Below are 22,326 nucleotides of genomic sequence, written 5' to 3'. Positions count from 1 at the left end.
TGCAGACTCTTGGTAGATATGGACATCACAGAGAAGTTAATAAAAAGGTATTCAAATCACTATCTACTGCCACTCAATACTTCCCTTTCTTACTCTAAGTAGACCTGTGTCAATACTGAAATTCACGAGGTACTAAAGGCCAAAAACCAAGTACTCTTTTATCACCTCCTTTGACTGGAGTAGAGACAACTATCTGGGGAACACTAGCCCCCACTTCTCGACTCCATACTAAAATAATGTGACCATGCATGTATGAGTTTGGCAGAATGAACTAACTACAATGTATAACTATAAAGCTCTAACAAACAAACAAACAAAAAACCTGAAGGAAAAAATATGAAAATCATAAAATTTGATGTTTCTCTAATAAAACCATGCAATTTGCACATAAAACTGAATGTACTTGTTATGGTGAAAAATGGCCAGACATTTAGAACAAAAACAAATCTGACAAGGGTAGGAAAGATGGTGGAATGAGATGGACATCATTACCCTAGACACATGTATGATTGCATGAATGGTATGTTTCTATACCATGTACAAGCAGAGAATTGAAATGTTGCATTCTGTTTGTGTACGATGAATTGAAATAAAAAAATTTAAAAAAACACACACTCAATGGGGCTGGGGATGTGGCTCAAGCAGTAGCGCGCTCGCCTGGCATGCGTGCGGCCTGGGTTCGATCCTCAGCACCACATACCAACAAAGATGCTGTGTCTGCTGAGAACTAAAAAAAATAAATATTAAAAAAAAAACCACACACACACACACACACTCAAAAAAACAAATCTGACTTCATCAGGCAAAAAGAGAAAGACTAGTCATGTAAGCTTCAGGAAGAAAGGCATGGTTGCTGATCTCAGCTCAGAACTGGGAGGGAGACCACAGAACAGACCTTGAATACAAGCAGAGTATACCCTGGATCATTCCCAATGGGTTCATGAGTCCCAGAACATTTTCCCTTGGCAACCCACTTAGGAAGGAGGACAGAGGTTTTCTGCTAACTACGATAGGTCCAGGCAAGGAGGTCTTGGGACCTGGAGATCACCATAACCTTACGGGGATCAGGCCTCCTCAGACGCTGGGATAACAGGCATGGGTCACCGTGCCCAGCTACATATAGCACAAGCTCAGCTAAAGGAACACGAGCTTGATGCTCAGGCAGTAATTACTAAAAAAGATAACTACTCTCAAAAAGAGGGAAGTATAGATAAAGTTAACCCTAATTCTCAGTTATCCACCTTATAGAGAGAGGTGCTCTCAGGGCTCAATACATCTAGTGACAGGCAGCCTCAGAGAGAGACTAGAGTCAGATCCCCTCAACTCTACTTCAGTGGGAACATCACCAAAAGAGGGTTTGTTCACCTAATATTTTAATAAATAAAGAGACTCACCCATGAGAATTAAGATTCAGAAAGCCAGGACTAACCATCCTACCCATGATAGTTTTCAAAGTCGTGAGAGTTTACAGGAGGAGGAGTCTGAAACATCTCTCTCCACCTAAGAAAATGACCTTTCCAGGAACTAGTTACCACACCAGGAACCATCACCAAATAGAATAGACAGGTTCATTTAAAAAAAAAAAAAAAATTGTTCTTTTTAGTTATCCATGACAGTAGACTGTATTTTGACCTATCATACACACATGGAGCATAACTTCCCATTCTTGTGGTTGTACATGAGGTGGAGTTTCTACTGTCTTTCCCATTTTCATCCCTCCTTCCTTTCCCCCACTTAGCTTTTACACAATTATTTTTTTGTGGAGGCGGTGGGGACCAGGGATTAAACTCAGGGGCACTCAACTACCGAGCCACGTCCTCAGCCCTATTTTGTATTTTGTTTAGAGACAAGGTCTTAACGAGTTGCCTAGTGCCTCGCTTTTGCTGAGGCTGGCTTTGAACTTGATCCTCCTGCCTCAGCTTCCTCAGCCGCTGGGATGACAGGCGTGGGTTACTGCGCCCAGCTACATAATTCTTTATGGTAAAAATACATTTAAAAAGTTTAGCGCACTGCTCCTCAGCTGCCGTGAGCTGGCACCTTTTACTATGATGTTCTGCCATGGAGCTGGTTGACAGAACGAGTTATCTGAAAGCTTTCAAGAATGGTGGGCGTTGATCAATTATAACTACTTCCAGGATCTCATACGAAGACAGTGGCAGATCAAATCCCTTCAGTGCTGGAAGCGGTGGCATACGCCTGTAATCCCAGCTGCTCAGGAGGCTAAGACAAGAGTATTTCAAGTTCAAGGCCAGCCTCAGCAACTTAGCAAGGCCCTAAGCCACTTAGCAAGGCCCTGTCACTAAATGAAATTTTAAAAAGAGCTAGGGATGTTGCTCAGTGGTTAAGTGCCCCAGGATTCAATCAAACATTAAAAAAAAAAAAAAATTTAATGTTTTACCAAAAAATAAAAAAAAAACCGCCACCCTCAGTGCAAAGGATTATATGATCAAACTCCTCACTGTGAATTATTAGGTGCCAGCAAAAGTGGCCCTGATCCCAAGGACACAAGATATCAGAAGAAAGAACAAATCCAGGGATACTTTTGGATGTTGAGCTTATCTGATCTCAAGATGGTCCCATAAGGTTCTTGAACTCCAGACTTTCCCAAGAACAATCGTGCAGATCACATCTCCTCTAGCTGAGTACAGGTCTCCAGCGGAGCTGGCAACAGGACCCACACTGGAGTGCCTGGGACTGGTCTCCACCCTTCTTGTCAGAACGCAGTCCTGTCCTAATTTTACTTCTGAGAGGAGAACCATATGGGGAGGGGAGGCTGGCAAGGGGAACAGACAGCTGCAATTGGGATCTAACTCACAGTTCTGAATGATATTTTAGAAAGACTTCCTGAAACATTCTTTATCAGAGTGCTGAACAAGGAATGAATACCTGTCCCCTCTTTTCTGGGTCCTTGGCTTTCTATGGGACAGTCACCTGGCACTGAACTGTAGCACCCTGAGCTAAGTGTATCTGTTCCCTCTGAGATAAGAACTCCATCCCTTTCTTTTACCAAGATAACACTTCCTGTAAAGAATTTAAACAGCCATGATTTTCCAATATTTTTAAATATTGAACCAATTATTTAAATTTATGCTTATCACCAACCTTTTATGAAAATGTTTTGGATTTTAAACTGTACTAGGTCTAAAACAGACACGTAGACCAATGGTATGGAATAGAGGACCAGAGACAAACCCAGATAAATACAGTTATCTCATACTAGACAAAGGCGCCCTAAACATACATTAGAGAAAAGATAACCTCTTTAACAAATGGTGCTGGGAAAACTGGAAATCCATATGTAGAAATGAAATTAAACCCCTATCTCTCACCATGCACAAAACTCAACTCAAGTGGATTAAGGACCTAGGCATTAGACTAGAGACTCTGTGCCTAATAGAAGAAAATGTAGGCCCAATTCTCCATCATGTTGGCTCAGGAACTGAATTCCTCAACAAGACTCCTAACGCACATGAAGTAAAATCAAGAATCAATAAATGGGCCAGGCATGATGATGCATGCCTTTAATCCCAGCAGCTCAGGAGGCTGAGGCAGGAGGATCATGAGTTCAAAGCCAGCCTCAGCAAAAGTGAGGTACTAAGCAACTCAGTGAGACCCTGTCTCTAAATAAAATACAAAATAGGGCTGGGGTTGTGACTCAGTGGTTGAGTGTCCCTGAGTTCAATCCCAAATTTCCGCACCCCGCCCCCCCCCCAAAAAAAAAGAAGAATGGAATGGCATGAAACTAAAAAGCTTCTTCACAGCAAACAACGTGAAAGAGAGCCTAGAGAATGGGAGAAAATCACAACCGTCTGCACCTCAGAGCATTACTCCACAGGATATATAAAGAACTCAAAAAACTTAACACCAAAAAAACAAATAATAACCCAATCAATAAATGAGCAAGGAATTGTACAGGCACTTCACAGAAGAAATATGATCTCTCAACAAATTAAAAAAAATACGCGTGTGTATATGTGTGTGTGTATGTAAATATATATAAAATGCTCAATATCTCAAGCAATTAGAGAATTGCAAAAATCAAAATTACACTGAGATTTCATCTCACTCCAGTTAGAATGGCACAGTTATCAAGAATTCAAGTAACAATAAATGTTGGCCAGGATGTGGGGGAAAGTACACTCACACATTGCTGGTAGGACTGCAAACCAGTGCAATCACCCTGGAAAGCAATGTGGAGATTTCTCAGAATACCTGGAATGGTATTTGACCTAGTTATCCCACTCCTCAACATATACCCAAAGGACTTAAATCAGCATACGGTAATGTAATGTGTCATATCCATATTTATAGCAGCTCAATTTACAAAAGCTGAACTATGGAACCAACATAGGTGCCCTTTAATAGATGAATGAATAAACAAATTGTGGCATATATACACAATGGAATATCACTCAGTCATAAAGAAGAATGAAGTTATGGCATTAGCTAGTAAATGGATGGAACTGGAGACTACCATACTAAGTAAAAGAATCCAATCCCCAAAAACCAATGGCTGAATGTTCTCTCCGATGTGTGGATACTAACACATACTAGCGGGGTGGGGAACAGAAGTTCAATGGATTAGACAAAGGGGAATGAAGGGAAGGGTGGGAATCCTAATAGGAGAGACAGTAGAATTTTTCAGATATCACTTTCCTATGTTCACATATGAATACACAACCAATGAAACTCCACATCATGTACATCCACCAGAATGAGAAGTTACACTCCATGTACGTGTGATGGGTAAGAATACACTCCACGTCATGAATAACTGAAAAGAACCAAATATAAAACCCTTCCTAGGTATCCTCCTGTTCCCATACAAGCAGCCCCAGGATGTAGTGTGGGGAGCCATTCTGACACGTGATTGGGTGACTCCCGTTAAGGGCCTGAGGCACTCTGGCTGTGTCGGAGTTATCCCGACCCTTTCCTGATGAGAGAGCCCATCCGTGTGGGGGTGTGCGTAACCACTGACCCTGGAGACCCAATCACTGACCCTGACCTTGGAGTACAGCCCCCCCTCAACCTTCATTGGATGGAATTCTCCCCTGAATCTCTTGTTTCCCCCAAATAAAAGGCTGATCCCCGGCGTGTTCGCTCTCTCTCTCTCCTGCTAGCCCAGAGTAATCCTCGCTGCCCTGCTGAGCGGCTGGAGGCAGGGAAACAGGGAGACCGAGCCGTCTCGGACCTAGCATTAAAATAAGGTACTGTCTGTGTGTTTTATTTTGATCTCTTCTAACTAACTGAATGCCAGAACCTCATTAATGAAACCACTGCGCAGGCCGCGTGGTAGAATGTAGGGCACGGACTGGTCAGAGCGCAATCTCTGTCTGGAAGAGGCACTGGCAGTCCACACACCTGGGAAGGAAGGAGTCCCTTCTGCCCCTGGCTTGGAAGTGGCTGCTCAGCCTCTTCCTGCTGCACCCACAGCAGGAATCCATCTCTCTCTCTCTCTCTCTCTCTCTCTCTCTCTCTCTTCCGGAATCCCTCTCTCTCTCTCTCTCTCTCTCTCCCAGAATCCATCTCTCTCTCTCTCTCTCTCAGCCTTCGTTGCGTTACACAATTTGTCCTCTAAAATTCAGGCTTTTCTAATTGAAAACATCACACTCGATTTTTCCCCCCAAGTTGTCTGTTTTTTTAATGTAAAATTAGATACTTAATTTATGTAAAAACTAATCTTTTTTAAAAAATATTGTTTTAGTTATAGTTGGACACAATACCTTTATTTATTTATTTATTTATTTTTAAATAGTGTTGAGGATCAAACCCAGATCCCCACACGTGTTAGGCGAGTGCTCTGCCACTGAGCCACAGCACCAGCCCTGAATTAGTAATCTTTTATAAAGACCAAAAAAAAAAAAAAAAAAAAAAAACATTTAAAGGCCAAGTTAAAAACTGCAAGAAAATACTTGCAATATAGCAACCTGTACAATAAAACCAAATGATGATTTTCTTATATATTTCATAAAGCTCAATAAGCTGAAACAATAGGGAAAAGAGTACTTATGACCCATTCATTTAAATACATAAATTATATACATACACACAAATAATTAAGGTTGGAAGTGATCCAAAAGACCTAAGTTAAAAATAAAGATACCTAGGACTGGGGTTGTGGCTCAGTGGTAGAGCAGTTGCCTAGCATGCATGAGGCACTGGGTCAATCCCTGGCACCACATAAAAATACTGGGTCAATCCCTGGCACAACATAAAAATAAACAAATAAAAGGTACTATGTCCATCTACAACTAAAAAAATATATTTTATATATATATATATAAAAATAAATAAAGATACCTATAAAATAGAAAAAAATTTTCTCAATGCTAACAGTGACAACACAAGATGAAAGAACGCTCTTTGGGGTTGCTGGTGGGTTTAGAGATTGTTCAAAACACTTATATCTGGAATCTAGATCCTATGTACACTAGTATAAGAACGGGTGAATCAATTCCAACTCAATAGCATGTAATCATTAAGGATGCTGCCAGGGATGTAGTTGAATCAATTCCAACTCAATAGCATGTAATCATTAAGGGGCCAGGGATGTAGGTCAGCAGTGCAGCCCCTGCCTAGCAAGCAAGAAGCCCTGAGTTGAACCACTAAAAAGAAGAGAGACATGTACATACTATGTTGCTTCATAAACAGTTATGTGCATTTTTAAATTACAGAAAATAAATATAATAAAACGTGTCACAAAAAGTAAAAAGACTTGGGGCAGCAAGGCCCTGGGTTCAATTCCTCAGCACTCACCCCCCACCAAAAAAACAAACAAACCAGGAGGGGGAATGTGTGTGTGCAAAATAACATGTCAAAAGGTACTGCAGGGCTGGGTTGTAGCTCAGCAGTAGACGCTTGCCTAGCACATGTGAGGCAGGGGGTTCGACCCTCAGCACCGCAAAAATAAATAAATATATTGTGTCCATCTACAACTAAAAAAAGAGAAGAGACTGCACACTGGTCACAAGAGACAATGTGAACTACGTCAGATTTTACAGCAAAATAATCATGTTACCATGTGACAGAGTATTATGCTATACACATTTAGAAAAAGTTCTATTTCTTTGTTTCTAAAATATTTTTTAGTTGTAGATGGACATAATAGCTTTATTTTTTTATGTGGTTCTGAGAAGTAAACCCAGTACCTCTCATGTGCCAGGCAAGTGCTCTACCACTGAGCCACAACCCCAGCCATGTTTGTTTTGGGGACTGGGAATTGAACCCATGGGTACTTTACCACTGAATTACATCTCCAGTCCTTTTTATTTTGAGGCAGGGTCTAAGTTGCTAAAGGTCCCCTTAAGTTGCTAAGGCTAGCTTCAAATTTGTGACCCTCCACCTCAGCCTCCGTAGTCACAACAATTCTAGAACTATATACTGTTAAGTACTCCAAGACAGAATACTAAGGAGAGAAAGGAATAAGGCTTTTACTTTATAATTCATATACCTTCCCTTCAATAATCCTGTTTATGTCTATAATTTTTTAAATCAATTTTTTCTTGGTGAAGTGAGATTCTGCTTACCAACATTTTCTAATTTTTCTATAATAAACATATATAACTTGTGTAAATAAAAAAATTGGGGGGGGGGGGAATAAGACAACAGCCCACACAATGAACATCTACACCATAAAAAAGAAATGTACCTGATGCAGAGGCCACACCTGTAATACCAGCAACTTGGGATGCTGGCAGGAGAATCACAAGTTCAAGCCCAGCCCAGGCAACTTAGTGAGACCTTGTCTCAAAATAAAAAATAAAAAGGGCTGTGGGTATAGTTCAGTGATAGAGTTTCCCTGGGTTCAATACTCAGCACTGGGGAAAGAAAAATTCTTATTTGGTATTTCCTGGCAACACGGATTCTATCCCTCCTTCCCCAGCAACTCCAAGGCCATGAAAAAGCTGGAAAATGCCTAAGCATCTGGCAGCAGCCCCATGAGCAGAAACAGGAAAATTTGGCTTACTGTAGAACAAATACTCAAGGGAAGCTCCTAGCCAAACCCAACGTCTGGGCCCTTTGACCACACTCAGCAAGAACGCAGCAATATCTTGGCAGACTTGATACTGCTTCTGCCACCCCCTCCCCTCAGCCTTCCTATCTGGATCCTACCTGAAGGACGGCATTGGCATAGTCGTTGGCCTTTATGTTATTCAGTCCCACAATACCCGGCAGATAAGTGGTACCGTCATACGCCCGGGACAATTTGGCTTGCTTGTCCAAGTTTGCAATTTGCTGCTTTGTAAAAGTGGGCTTCAACACATACTGTGAAGAAAAAGAAAATCCTACGTTATTTTTGAGATATAAACAGAGTTCAGAAGATATATCCAGAACAGTAATTTCTACCAAAAACCAAAAATGCTTTGGTCATGAGCACCTCCCACTCACCCAAAAAGACCCGCAAGCAACAAGGATGAAGACGAAATAATTCAGCACAGCTCCTCTCCACACTGCTGGTCAACCCCTCTCAACAAGGTGTTCTCCGTATCCCAAATCAATAAATCCCACATCTCTCTTCAACCTCATGTCTGACCATTTCCAAGATAAATGGCTGTCACACTGTAGGACACTCGATCTCTTAGAGACAGCAGGAGCCTGAGCCTTACCCAGTATGGCATGTGTGCCTAGCTTAGGAGAGCAGTACCTCCTCCCCTTGGGCAGGACTGGGGACTCTAGGACTCCCTGGGAGTGGACGGTGGGAGCAGAATACTCCCAAAGTTACAGACTGGATGGAGGTCATCGTGAACTCCCTTTGGAACCTCAAATTTATCCCAGTTTCTCCATCTATCCAGATTCTCCTTGATTACAGGTGAGGTAGTTGTCAGGGAACCCTGAGTTGGCTCACAGAAGAATCTGCCTCAACTGGGTATAATTAAACAGACTGTAATCCCAGTAACTCAGAAGACTTGACGCAGGAGGAATGCCAAGTTCAAGGTCAGCCCCAGCCATTTAGTAAGACTATGTCTCAAAATTTAAAAACAGGCTGGGGATGCAGCTCAATGGTAGAACACTTGCTTAGCATATGTGAATTCCTAGAACCACACACATACAAAACTGCCCCAAGCCAGCCTCCCTGGACACAGACACACACCGTGATATCCTCCAGGGAGGAGTCGATGATCTCATAGTTGTCTGGAAGGCAGTAAAACTTGAGGGTGTGGAGGTTGAGGAAGACATGGTGGCTAAACTGGACGCTGTGGATGTAGGCATGAGACTTCAAACCTCTGCCTATAGGGAAGGACAAGAGACTATAAGAGGGGCAGGCCCAAGGAAGACACAGACAAGATCTGCTCCTCCTTCCCTTATTTTGTATTGGAACATGTTAAAAGCAGCACAAAGTATTACACCATCCATAAACGAATCTCCACATGAGCCTATCTCATCACAAGATTAGCTAAAAACAATAGCATGTTAGTTACTTCACTCACTGGAAAGAGGTTGGGGAAACTGATTTCAATACAAAATATATACACACGCATACAAGAGCTAGATTCCTAAGTATCAGAAACTAGGACTATCTATGATGATATCTGACATTATGTAGGTAAATACACATGCCCTGTGATAGCCCCATCACCCAGTCCTTAACCTCCAACTGTTCATATTCAGACTGTCCCGTTCCTGTGCACTTCACTCAGGCAGCCACTGCTGTCTAGGATCTTCCTCCCCTGCTCCGTTCAAAACCTGCATGTCAGCTGGGCGTATACCCATAATCCCAGCAGCTGGGGAGGATGAGATAGGAGGATCGTGAGTTCAAAGCCAGCCTCAGCAATGAGAGTGAGACCCTGTCTCTAAATAAAACACAAATAGGGCTGGGGATGTGGCTCAGGGGTTGAGTGAACCTGAGTTCAATCCCTGGTACCAAAAGGGGGAAAAAAAAAATCTGCATATCCTGCCAGCTCAAGTTCTACCTCACTTCCTCCATGAAGTCAACATACACCCCCAGTCAGCACTGACCTCTGTATTTTTCAGCTCCTACTGCCCCTATTTTTATTCACTGACACACAGTCTAGCAGGAATCTTTTTGGTCTTATAAGATTCACCAATTGTTGTCAAAACTGGACTTCTCATAAGCTCCTTGTAAGAGCAAAGAATGAAGTTTATACCTTGTTTGAAACATCTGCCATACTATGTGCACAGTATTCACTTAGTCTGAATGAGGTGAAATAAATTTTTAGAAAAAAACAGAATAAAAAAGTCCTTAGAACAAAAGTAGTGCTGGGGGTATGGCTCAGTAGGAGAGCGCTTATCTACCAGCATGTGTAAGGCCCTGGGTTCTATTCCCAGGACCCCACCCACCCACAAGAAAGACATAAGTAGCCGGCACGGTGGCTCACGCCACTAATCTCAGCAGCTCAGGAGGCTGAGACAGAATGATTGTGAGTTCAGAGCCAGCCTCAGCAACAGCACAGTGCTAGACAACTCAGTGAGCCCCTGACTCTAAATAAAATACAAAATAGGGCTGGGGATGTGCTCAGTGGTCGAGTTCAATCCCCGGTACCAAAAAAAAAAAAAAAAAAAAAGGAAAGATATAAGTACAGAAAACATTAAAGTCAGAAATCCAAAGTCTTTGGCTTTCACAGAACTAGTCCTCTATCCCTCTGGAAAGATGTATTCAGGTTCTGACCACAGACCTTTTTATTGGTTTTCTAAGAGTATTCCAATGTCCCTGGAACAAAGAGGGATTACAAGACATGACTCTCAAGAACAAACTGGTTTCTTAAAAAAATAAAATAAAAGAAGACCTGCAGATAGCTCTGAAAACATCCACTCACCTTGAAAGTACTTGCCACACACCAGACAGGCATATGCATTGATATGTGAAAGGGAGATAGAGCACAGTTTCTCAAAGTCAAAGTCCAACACACTCCTAAAAGAATCAAAACACACAAAAAAAGACCACATAATCAATAGGTCAGTGTCTGGGAGGGCCCTAAACAGCTGTGTTGGCTTCAAGTCTAAGAGGGACCCAAACAGAGCCCCAGATTCCACGTGTCCCACAGTACCCTGCAGAGAATGGTTTAGAATCAAGTGTAAATTGTGGAGTGCATTAATCATTCTCCATTTCCAGCTACCACGCCCAAGGCAGTGTGGAGGTGTCTGCACCTGACACATAATGCCCATGACCCTTTTCCTTAATAGAAGTAGTGTGCACTTATCCATGGGTTCTACACTGGTGGGTTCAACCAAACACATCAAAAGTATATAGGAAAAAACAAAAACTATATCTGTAATAAACAAATACAGACATTTTTCCCCTGTCATTATTTCATAACCAATAGAGTATGGTACCTATTTATACAGTACTTATATTAGCATTAATTAGTGACCTAGGATAATTTAAAGTGTGCAGGAGGATGAGCATAGATCACATGTAAATACCATGGCAATTCATTTTATTTAAAGGACTTGATTATCCACAGATTTTGGTATCCATGGGGGTTCTTAGTACCGGTCCTCCATGTACCAAGGGATGATTATATTTGTAGCCAGTTAAGAACCCTTCATTATCATGACCTTCTCTGAAGGGAAAGGTAGATATAGGACTATAGTAGGGTCCCCACAGCATTCTGGGAGATGAGAGGACATAAACAGACTGAATACACCATTTTATAAGAGAAAAAAATTCTTGGGCTGGGGATGTGGCTCAAGTGGTAGTGCGCTCGCCTGGCATGTGTGCAACCCGGGTTCAATCCTCAGCACCACATACCAACAAAGATGTTGTGTCCGCCGAGAACTAAAAATAAATATTAAAAAAAAAATCTCTCTCTCTCTCTCTCCTCTCTCACTCTCTCTTAAAAAAAAATTCTTTTTTTTTTAACTATTTACTGTTTAGTTTTAGTTGGACACAATATCTTTATTTTACTTATTTATTTGTATGCGGTGCTGAGGATCGAATCCAGGGCCTCGCACATGCCAGGTGAGCGCTCTACCTCTAAGCCACAACCCCAGCCTGAGAAAAAATTCTTTTTCTCCATAAAAATAAGGGGGAAACTTGAAAGATTTTAGGAGAATACCTACAACTATATTATGTATTCAAATGTCAAGTAACAGCATGTGAATACTGGACAGAGAGTAACAAAAAAAACCTCTACCTCCACCAAACCCACATAGGGATTTCTCTAATGAATTATAAATGATCCTGTACAGTGCAGCTGTAACTACTGACAATTGTGTGTGTGTGTGTGTGTGGCGGTGGGGGGGGGGGGTACTGGGGGTTGAACCCAGGGGCACTCTACCACTGAACAACACCCTCAGCCCTTTTCATTTTTGAGACAGGATCTGTTGCCCAGGCTGATCTCAAACTTGCCATCCTCTGCCTCAGCCTCAGCCTCCCAAATAGCTGGGACTTCAGGCGTACGCCACCATGCCTAGTAGTAAATACTTTACATTTGCTACTATTAAGTCTGTTGAATCCTCAGCATGGAGAATAATACCTGATATACAAAGAATGCTCAATAAATATTTGTTATTGCTATTTTAAGTACAATATGTGTCCTCTTATTTAAAAAAAAAAACAAATTAAGAATAAGCTAAAAGCTCTTTAAGTATATGCCCGCCTTTTAAACAAAGAAAATGATTTCTGCCACTTTATATTTGAAGAACAAAGATTAAATAGGGTATAGTGGCTCACATTTGTAATCCCAGAAACTTGGGAGGCTCAGGCATTAGGAATGCTAAGTTCAAGGTCAGCATCAGCAACTTACTGAACCCTACAGTGTCTCAGCAAAACCCTGTTTCAAACTAAGTAAATAAATAAAAAGGATTAAGGATGTAGAGTCAGTGGTAGAATGCCCCAGGTTCATTCTCCAGTAGACGCCCCCCCAAAATGACATTAACAAATATTGCAAGAAACACAATTTTCTTGGCAGAAAGCTTTTAAAGGAATAAAGTGTTGTTTGATGTACAATCCAAAGAATTTTCCATGCAGACCCCCACACACACTTTTCTTAAGCCATCCTCAGCTTCTCTATCCTACTGACCTGTTAATGGTATCCAGATATGGGCAGTGGCGGCTCCTCCGATCCTCAGAATCCACGCGACCATTCTTTGCTAAAAGGAAAATCATTGCAGATTTTGAAAATGACAACCCTATATTCAGAATCAACTACCAGTGCTAAGAAACAAAGAAATGGAAAATCTAATCCAGGTGAACTCCTAATTTCTTATATGGCAGATCATCTTTTTTAAAAGTCCACTAGGGGAACAAGCCAGAAGCTGGAAGGATGTACTTGCTATGTATTTAACCAACAAGATTCACTTATACATTACATAAAGAAATTCAATGAGACATCGAAGATCTCGTGAACTATATCACAAGTGCTAAGATAAGGCCAATGCAATGCACAAGTACAGTTTAAAGAGGAGTGTGTATGGATATCCTAAATGTGCCACTTGTCTGGATCCATGTCACAGATTTAACCTTTAACAATTTAGCCTACCAGTTTTCATGGATACTGAAGGACCACATTCGGCATTGGGTCCAAAACAAAAGACTGTTTAACAAGCAACAGCAGTGGCCAGAATATAGCACGGGTGTCCGTCCCACAAGGCCCCGGGAAGAGAAACTGCATAGGTGTGGTGCCTGACCAAAGAGCCCAGAGCCTATAGAACTCGCACCTTCTAGAGCTGGTTGGAGCCTGTCTCCCCTTGCTGTTCACTGAACCCACACGCTAAGCCGGGAGCCAAGGCCGCCAGCCTGTGGCCCACACCGGCAGAACCTCAGGGCCCGACGGAGAACAGTCTCCCAGGCCGTCCACCTTGCCGGCGGGACACAGCCAGTCTCAGGCGCGCGCCGACCCGTCCGTCCGCAGTAGGCACCGCAGGGCCCTATGAGGGGTACAGTGGCTGCGGAAACCCTGGGCATTTGCTAAGAGGCGGCCGCTGGACCCGACCCCGGCAGAGCAGTGGCGGGGCCGTAGGGAAAACCCAGACCGCCCGGGTGGCGCCCGCCCGCCCGGCCCCGCGCACCTCGCACCTCCCGCTCGGGCTCCGAGTCCTCGTCGGCCTCACGCTCCCGCTTCACCCGCGGCGCAGGGACGGTGGGCGCCGGGGCCTCGCGCGCGCTTGCCGGCTCGACCTCGCGCTTGACGCGCACCGGGCTGCCCCGGGAGCCGGCCGCCTCAGGCTCCCGCTCGCGCTCGCGCTCCCGTTTTGAGCGACCCGAGCTGCTCCGCGCCTCGGACTCGCGCTTCCCGCGGGCCGAGCCCCGCGACTCTCGCTTAGACCGGCTGGACATTGCCACCGCCAGCCCAGCAACCCGCGCAGGCGCCTGGACGCCAAGCGCGCGGCACGGGGCCAATCAGGAGCCTCGGGGCGGCCGAACTCGACGCGCTCTACGAGTCGCCGGCGGAGACAATTCACGCGGCAGGAAGCGCCGGAGGTGCGGCGCGCCGAGCTGCCTGACCCCCTGCCTCAGGACCTGTTGGCTCTCCTTGCTTATGAGACAGGGACGTTTTATCGGTACTGCGTTTTCTATAGTGGCAGTTGTACTTGGAACCCAGATTTCAAGACACTTTATGCCTCGAAACCGCCATCGGAGGTTGTCTCGCGCAACCTCCTCGCCTTGGAGGCTGATGAGCTCTTAAACAGCAAAGCCTGGATTTGAACCCAGGCAGAGCTCTGTCCACTCTTCCACTCCCTTCCAATCTCATTGCTGGACAAATGTGTGCTGTGCATCTACCTTGTAACAAAACCTTCACAGGAAAAGGGAGCTATATGCATGCCACCTTAACCCCTCCGTGCGGGAACCTGGCGGCACAATTCCGCATTTAGAGGGTTCTTGGTATCATGAAACTGCAAACGCCCTGCCAGGAGTGTTCACCATGCAACCATTGAAAACCCCACGGCTGTCTCGAGCTCCTTTGCCCGTCTTTATGGGTGTGGGGGTTTGCGGGGCTGGGAGTCGCACGGGTCTCACACACGCTGGGCGGGTCTTACAACGCTGGGCACAGGCAGTTCCGCCTGCCTGTCTGAACTGGTCTACTGCGGTGCGTTGACAGGGAAGATGCTGTACGTCTAACGTCTGCAGTTTGCTAAATTCTGACATATGGTTGCACCTGCAAAGCCATCCCCGCAGGGAAAAGAGGGAAACTGTCCTTGTACGCCAGGGAGGCCACGCGGTCTGCTGACCTGCTGTACCCTAGAGTGGCCGTGCTCCCTGGAGCGCAATGCCCAGGCCCCACTACGCTCGCTCTCTAGCTAGGCTCTTTCGCCCGGCATCGGTTTTCCGGGATCCGGGCTCTGGCCGTGTCGTGCAGGGGTAGAGACTGCTCGATTCTTTGCTTGGGCAGTAGCTTCCATCGCGGAAATGGGCCACAGTTTGTTCCTGTCCTAACATGAATTCCTGATTTTGACCTTTGAAGTGAGAGCCTGACGCGAGAGACCGGTGAGCCGTGCAGGCTGCAGGCCCGAAAGCCTGCGCGAACCCAGTGCTGCCTCGCGGCCTGAAGCAGGCGCTCTGTTCTGGGTGCCTCCAGTGCACAGCGGGGTTAGGGCGTCCTCCCAGGACTCGAAGCTGGTGAAGGAACGTCACAGTTTGTGCGACAGGAAGAGTGACACGTGGGGTGCTCTCACGTGGGTTGCATTTTTCCGAATTTTCCCTTTTTTTCTGCACTAGGACTGAACTCGGGGCTTGGCCCGTGCCAGGCAAGCGCGCTGTCACCGAGCCACACCGCCTCAGCCCTTTTGTTCCCTGGGCTTCCCTGCCGCCCGCCGTGGGCCGACACCCTCGCTTCCTGCTAACCGCGTCCCAAGGAAAACAGTCCCTCGGCAGCCGCGGGGGCCCAGCTAGGCCGCCTCCGCCGCAAACCACACTCGCTCCGCACCGCGCCTCTGGCCCAGGGCCGGAAGTCGAGCCTCGAGCCGGAAGTCGAGCCTCGAGCCGGAAGTCGGGCCTGGGCCGGAAGTCGGGCCTGGCGAGGATCTGGGCCGCGGCTGGACCGTTCGCCTGGGGCGCCGCGGGGTCGTTGGCGGCCGGCGGTGGCTCCGCACCGCGCGTTCCGGATGGAGGCGGCGCCGGGCCCCGGGCCGGGGCTCTGCTGCCGGCCCGGCGGGCGGCTGGACATGAGCCACGGCTTCGTGCACCACATACGACGGAACCAGATCGCTCGGTACCGCCCCGCCCCACCGCCACCCCTGACCCGGCCCGGCCCGGCCCGCCGGCCCTGACTCCCGCCCGGCTCCCCGCAGGGACGACTACGACAAGAAGGTGAAGCAGGCCAAGGAGAAGGCGAGGAGGCGGCACACGCCCGCGCCCACGCGGCCGCGCAAGCCCGACCTGCAGGTGTACCTGCCGCGGCGCCGAGGTGAGCCGCGGCCCGGCTGCAGCCTCGGCGGTCGAAGGGGCCTGCGAGCCGGCGACGAGGCTGCCAACCGCTCGTCCCGCCGAGTCCTGTGCGAGTGTCACCGCTGCCTAGCAGAAACGCCTGGCACAAATATAAGTAACCAGGACATAATTACGGAGGAGTCCAGAGAAATGGCCCTTTGCCCAGCTTCCTTGTGATGTGCAGGTCACGTAATTGACCTGTGGCACTGAGCTTGTTAAGTGTTGTTTAAAATGCTTTTAGGTCAAGTGTAGATCCGTTCGTTGAATGCGAGTTAGAACTGTTCAGGTTTCCTTATTGTTGGTTGGCAACAGGCGTAGACAAGTAGAGTAACTTGTCCAAGACCTCAGAGCTCTTAAACAGCAAAGCCTGGACTTGAACCCAGGCAGAGCTCTATCCACTCTTCCACTCCCTCCCAATCCTATTGCTGGACAAATGTGCACTGTGCATCTATCTTGTAAAAAGATCAAGCCAGCCCAGAGCAGGGATACCAAGGGTAAGAAACCTCCTGGCTGGAAGCACAGCGGGCACGAGCACAGGGGTCCTCAGAAGAGCAGGGCTCTCTTCCCTGTGTTCTCCTGCATCATCTCTGTGGGCAGGCCCTTCAGCAGCATCCCTTCTTCCCTCTCATTCTGGTTCATCCCTACAGATGGTTCTACCCACCCAGGCAACCCAGACTGTGAGGAGTCCGGTGAAAGCAGCAGTAGTGTTGGCTCCGAGCTGGAGCCTTCTGGCCACCAGCTCTTCTGCTTAGAATACGAGTCGGACAATGGAGAGGTCACATCAGTTATCGTGTATCAGGTACGCCTCATGGAAACAGCTGCCACCTGAAGGTCCTGGGCTGTGGTAGAAATCACTGCCAGACCCAGCGCCACTATTTGCTTCAGGGCCAGTGTGAAGATTGCCCCACGTGAGAGCACAGAACTGCCAGGCGATGCTCAAGAGCACATCTCAGTTCTGTCTCGGTCATTCTCAGTGGGAGAATCATCATTGTGACCCCCAGTTGAGAATCACTATTGCAGGGGACACCTGAGAAATGACAGGTACTGACAAGAAGCCTTGAGCCAAATGGAGTTCTGTGAGAGTGTTGTCTGGGGACAGGGAAGGTTGCCTTTCTGCAAGAGACGAAGCCCTGAGCTTCCTGACTCTTCCTCCACGTAGGACGATGACCCAGGAAGGGTGAGTGAGGAAGTGTCAGCACACACACCTCTGGATCTGCCTATGCGAGAGGCCCTCAAGTTGCGTATCCAGGAGGAGATTGCCAAACGCCAGAGCCGACACTGACCAGGTGGAAGGCATTCTCTCCAGGCCAGAATCCTGCACTTGGATGAATTCTGACTAGGGAGCCCACCCTACATTGCGGTGCTAGGACTTGTCTGTCTGATCTTGAGACCCTTATAAGCTGCTGCCTCCACAGGGGTGTTGCAGGGCTACACCTAGCCCACCTCCCTTGCAGCAATTCTTTCTTGTATGTTGACCCATTTGGCTGGCCTATTGTCTTGGAATTTTTTGAGAATTTTGATTAGAGAACCTGGTGCTCTTGAAGCTAAGAACTTAGGGAGAGCCAGGGTTTATAAAGCCTTTTGCCAATGCGCTGCTCTCTCACTGAGGTCATATGCCTGACCACTCACGCCATGAGCCGTGTTTGTTACTTTATTGTTTTCTTTCATGTTTCTGCTTCCACCATAGTTTCCTAGGGACCCCCCCCACCTTAAGTTTTGTTCTTTTTGCCTCAGGTAGAACCCATCAGTTCCTTTCACCCCATCTCTTGACATGACTATGCATCTCCACAACTAAGGGCTTTGCTGGTGGGGAGTTCTGGGCATCTACCTTTCCAGCAAGTTCTCCGAATATTTCTGGCACCAGTAAGATGAGAGAGGCCTGCTTGGAAGCTTGTTCTCTTCCCCTTGCATGACTTCTTCCCATGCTCCACTGCTTTGCGCTGTTTAGATAGGCCACCTAGGAAAAAGATGCTGTTGTTAAATCTGGGGATCTCAGTGAATCCTGCTTTAGTTAGAGTTAAGCAATTCCAGCTTTTGATCCCATCCCCAGTTGTGAATAGACTATTCTCTGTTCAGACTAAAGGGGAATTGTCAAAACAAGGTATTAAAGTCTAAACAGTTTTGAATGTATGTGCAAAGTGGAAATCAGCATAAGTTTAGCGCCCCAGTAGCCAGAAAAAAAAAAAAAAAAAAAAGTCCCAAAGAAAGCCCATACTAGAAAAAGTAAAATTAGCCCCTTATCTGCCCCACGTGTTTTCCTGTCCTACCTCCAAAAAATATACAACTAAGAGTCTTGTAGAGCCCCAGTAATAGTATGTTGGCCCATTTGGCTGGCCTATTATCTTGAAATTTTTTGAGAATTTTGATTAGAGAAACTTGTGCTCTGGTAGCAGAGACCTTAGGGAGAGCCAGGGTTTATAAAACCTTCTGCCAATATGCTGTATGTAGAGAATTTTTATTTTTTGGAATGTCCCAGGAATCAAACCCAGGGCCTCTTGCATTCTAGGCAAGCACACTGTTTGCTACTGAGCTCCATTCTAACACAGGGTTAGACAAGAGGACTGAGGGTGCAGCTCAGTGGTAGAGTACCTGCCTAGCATGCACAAGGCTCTGGGTTCAGTCCCCAGCACCACTTTGGGAGGTGGGGAGGCTAAGGTCTAAAGTCTACAAGATATCCTGTGCACTGAAGCTCCAAAGCACCTCGGTTTCCCAGCAAATCAAACTAACATCAGTGACTCCAAATGTGGACTGTAAGTGAGCCTGTGAGCACTGAGTCCCTGAAACCAAAATACCCATCCCCAGGGGTTTCTGTATACAACAGGATCTCAAGATCAGTCTGACTGTTCCATCTCTTACAGAACACCTAAGGGCATTGTTGGTTTGTGTCCTGCACCCCTGAAAACTGACCCCTGGAGAATGGGGCAAGGCAGCTACTTCAACTGCACTATTACAACATTAAACACTATGAGCCACAACTTGCAGTGTCAGAGAAACACTGGGAAGTGAGTAGGGTGGTAAGTTAGAGGGGCCTGTGCTCCAGACCTACATTGCTAGCCCAAGGTCAAGTGCCTTAAACCTTAGTCCCAGGCTCAGTTCTGCTTTTAGAGGAGAAAGTCTCTGACCTCTACTTATGCATCTAGCTATAAAGTGCCTTTGGACCTAGAATGTCAGCTACCGTCCAGCACCTGGGCCAAGGGGGCCCTTCCAGACTCTACCCACTTCTTCCTGCAGGGAAAGGACCAGTCTTTTTAGTCTTCCAACTCTCCAGCTGATGTGTGACTTGAAACATGGGCTCTCACTGGAAGTCTGCCTCCCTGGGAGGGAAGCGGTATCTGTCTTCTCGCAGCTTGATTGCCTGTTTCCTGGTTTTATGATAGAACATAGAAAGAAGGTCCCAAAAGGAGTTGGGGGACACGGCACCATTCCTGTCTCTTGAAGGGGGAAGAGGTAAAAGAAGGCAGTGTTTAGTGAGTACCTGTTGGGTCCCTTTATGTGTTTGTCATGTGAGTCTCACAAAGGCCCCTTAAGGCAGAGGAGGACAGAAAGTCCTTACTTTTACCCCTTTTTTCTTTAGGAACTTTTGTTTATCAAGGACATATATTTTCTACCCATGACAGCATTCTAATACATGTATGACTTTTGCAGTGACTAAATAAAGTGCTGAGGCCTGTACTTCAGTGAGAGGTGGTCCTTCAGAGCTGCCCTGCTGGAGCAGATACTGCTGTCTGCCCCAGAGCTCAGCCCCACTGCTCTCCACCACCGTCCATCTGGGGCCAGGATGGTGCTATCCACCTTATTTAAACCTGCCTCCAGACAGCCTGCACCTGTTTTAGAAACTGCTTTGCCTGGAGGAGCATGTCCACAGCATTTCTCACAGGTTCTAGAGATGTCCACTCGAGGAGTGCCCTCTGCCGGTCAGTGCTGAGGCAGCAATCTTAGCCTGAGTGAAGCAACACTCACTTGAGTAGATATGTTCTCTGCTGTCTTAAAGAAAAGTCTGATAGGCATGTCCATTGGGTATGGAGTGTTCCTCCTTCTGTTCTTAACTGAGGTTAAGCCCGAATCTTAAAGCTTTTGTTTCCTGGGCCACAAAGTGATTACCAAGAGGAGGTAGCCGTCATGCAAGGTCTTGGAACTGTGCTTCAGTGAGCTGTGAAGCCTGAGTTGGCAGCCCACTGGCAAGCAGGAGGCCTTGGAGTGCAGCGCAGGGAAAGGAAAGGAAAGCTGTGTGAGGTGGGAACCCCAAGCCCCACCAGCCAATAGGCTAACATTCACAGGAAGAGCCTCTCTGGACAGGAGACTGCCAATCGGAGATGAGTCCACAGGATAGGAGGAAGCCCTTGGGTGGTGAGTGCCCAACCTGCTGTGAATTTGGCAAGATCCATGAACTCAGGGTGCTGGGTTCCCTGATGGTTCACAATTTAAATGAGGCCTTTGCTTATCAAATGAGGAATGAGAATGGAGTCCCCTCTTGTCTCAGCCTTTGGGAGAATCACCATGAAATGCTGACCAGTATTTGACATACTTTAACTCCTCCAAATTCCTGTCCTGTCCTCCAGGAATCACATGACCAAGAAGCCATAGGCACCAACCCTAAGTTTCCCCAGGAGTTGGAGTGAGATAGAAGTGAGGACCTGCTGAGTGAAGGGCTCCTCCGCCTTCTCGGAGCCAGCAGAGCCCGGCAGGTTGCACTGGCTGCTTCGAGGTGCCAGGTGTGAAAAGGCCTTGGTTGTGTTTTCTGGCTCCCAGTGTGTCTGCTGTTGTGGGTAAATAAAACAGTGTATTTGAAAGTCCCAGATAGGAGACACTTTTCAAAAGCAGTATTTTGTTAAACCAATAAACTATGTTTACAACACTGTTTTGTCAAGAGTTGTGAAATCATTTGTGTATGTGGGCAGAGGAGATTAGTTCCTGCCCTGAAGTCACTCTAGCATCTCCTCTTGCTTTGCCTGTTTTAAGAGCACAACAACTAGGCCTACTCAGCATTAGCAGTGGAAGAGTTTTGGAAACATCTGATTTGCCCCACCAGGTACTCAGAAGGAGACCCTTTGTAGTAGGGAGCTCTAGCTTGGACTTATTCTAGTTTAGGAGTATTGGGATTGTCATATTAAGCCTAAAAGTACCTCCAGTGTCACAGCTCCAGAATGCTAATGCCTTATATACCCCACGTCATATTAGAACAGCCAGTTGAATCTGAGGAGTCCTCTCAACCTGGTGATTGGACAGTGGTGCAGACCCAGCTCAACAGGAGCACAGTAAGTGTTGAAAACCACAAAGCTTGGCAGGGATGGTGGTCACACCTGTAACCCAGCAACCTGGGAGGCTGAAGCAGGAGGATCACAAGTTCAAGGCCAGCCTGGGCAGCTTAGTGAGACCCTGTCTCAAAAATGAAGGACTGGCTATAATCCCCAGTCCCTTTGACCTTGGGACCAGCCAAAGGTAGTCTGATTTTATGTTCCCTAGTTCAGCCAGGTTTTTTGAGTTGTTTTTGTTTTTTGAAAGAGTCTCCTAAGTTGGCCAAGCTGGCTTCAGCCTCCAGAGTCAGGAGGGTCACAGGCCAGCACCACTACATCTGCCACAGCCACACTAGTTTTTATTTCGCATTATAGCCATACTTTTTTTTTTAATACCAGGGATTGAACCCAGGGGCACTTAACCACTGAGCCACATCCCCTTTTTGTATTTTACTTTGATATAGGATTTCACAAAGTTTCTTAGGGCCTCACTAAATTGCTGAGGCTGGCTTTGAACTTGCCATCCTCCTGCCTTAGCCTCCCTAGCGCTGGGATTTCAGGCTTACGCCACCGTGCCCGGCTACAGCCTTATTTCTTGACCCTGCTTTAACTCCTACTCCTGATGTGAGCGGGAAAAGGACTCCCCATGTCCACCTTCTTTGGGTGTAGGTTCCATTTCTACCCCCAGTGGGGTCCAAAAAGGTTTCTCTTCGCCATTGCAGTTTCTTCTGCTGTTTCCTTGCATTCCGGGGCCCTGTTTGTGCA

At 46.6% G+C, this 22,326-nt stretch overlaps 2 protein-coding genes across 5 annotated transcripts in view; one reads left to right on the top strand and one right to left on the bottom strand.

Annotated features, from left to right (window-relative positions):
* Positions 1-14,281, bottom strand: part of USP39 (ubiquitin specific peptidase 39) — a 35,806-nt gene extending 21,525 nt beyond the window's left edge. For 2 of the 3 annotated variants that reach the window (XM_081264419.1, XM_081264420.1), the window contains exons 1-5: positions 13,972-14,281; positions 12,984-13,053; positions 10,776-10,870; positions 9,092-9,228; positions 8,113-8,265 (exon numbers count right to left, since the gene is read on the bottom strand). In XM_081264419.1, coding sequence (XP_081120545.1) covers positions 8,113-8,265; positions 9,092-9,228; positions 10,776-10,870; positions 12,984-13,053; positions 13,972-14,239 — 723 coding nt within the window. In that variant the 5' untranslated portion in view covers positions 14,240-14,281. Of the gene's footprint in view, positions 1-8,112; positions 8,266-9,091; positions 9,229-10,775; positions 10,871-12,983; positions 13,054-13,971 lie in introns of those variants that run through there. The other variant, XM_081264421.1, reaches the window with a different exon arrangement.
* Positions 14,282-14,933: 652 nt separating this feature from the next.
* LOC308632362 (UPF0561 protein C2orf68 homolog) lies at positions 14,934-21,186 on the top strand. 2 transcript variants are annotated; one of them, XM_081264430.1, is made up of 4 exons: positions 14,934-16,112; positions 16,192-16,307; positions 16,975-17,126; positions 17,487-18,027. In XM_081264430.1, exons 1-4 carry the CDS (start codon positions 16,006-16,008, stop codon positions 17,607-17,609), a joined length of 498 nt encoding a protein of 165 aa, XP_081120556.1. In that variant the 5' UTR covers positions 14,934-16,005; the 3' UTR covers positions 17,610-18,027. The 2 variants fall into 2 exon arrangements, with proteins under 2 accessions (XP_081120556.1, XP_081120557.1); XM_081264431.1 differs by lacking the exon at positions 17,487-18,027 and adding an exon at positions 20,887-21,186 and having other exon boundaries at positions 14,937-16,112.
* The last annotated feature ends 1,140 nt before the right edge of the window (positions 21,187-22,326 follow it).

The sequence above is a fragment of the Spermophilus citellus genome (assembly GCF_964194105.1).
Source record: "Spermophilus citellus genome assembly, chromosome: 13".
Lineage (NCBI taxonomy): Eukaryota > Metazoa > Chordata > Mammalia > Rodentia > Sciuridae > Spermophilus > Spermophilus citellus.
This window is presented reverse-complemented; position numbering and strand designations above follow the sequence as displayed.

Bases quoted from the DNA above. Each gene is read 5' to 3' on its own strand.
- LOC308632362 (XM_081264430.1), top strand. From the start codon at position 16,006: ATGGAGGCGGCGCCGGGCCCCGGGCCGGGGCTCTGCTGCCGGCCCGGC. The intron at 16,113-16,191 runs GTACCGCCCCGC...GGCTCCCCGCAG, and splicing joins CGACGGAACCAGATCGCTCG to GGACGACTACGACAAGAAGG. The intron at 16,308-16,974 runs GTGAGCCGCGGC...TCATCCCTACAG, and splicing joins GTACCTGCCGCGGCGCCGAG to ATGGTTCTACCCACCCAGGC.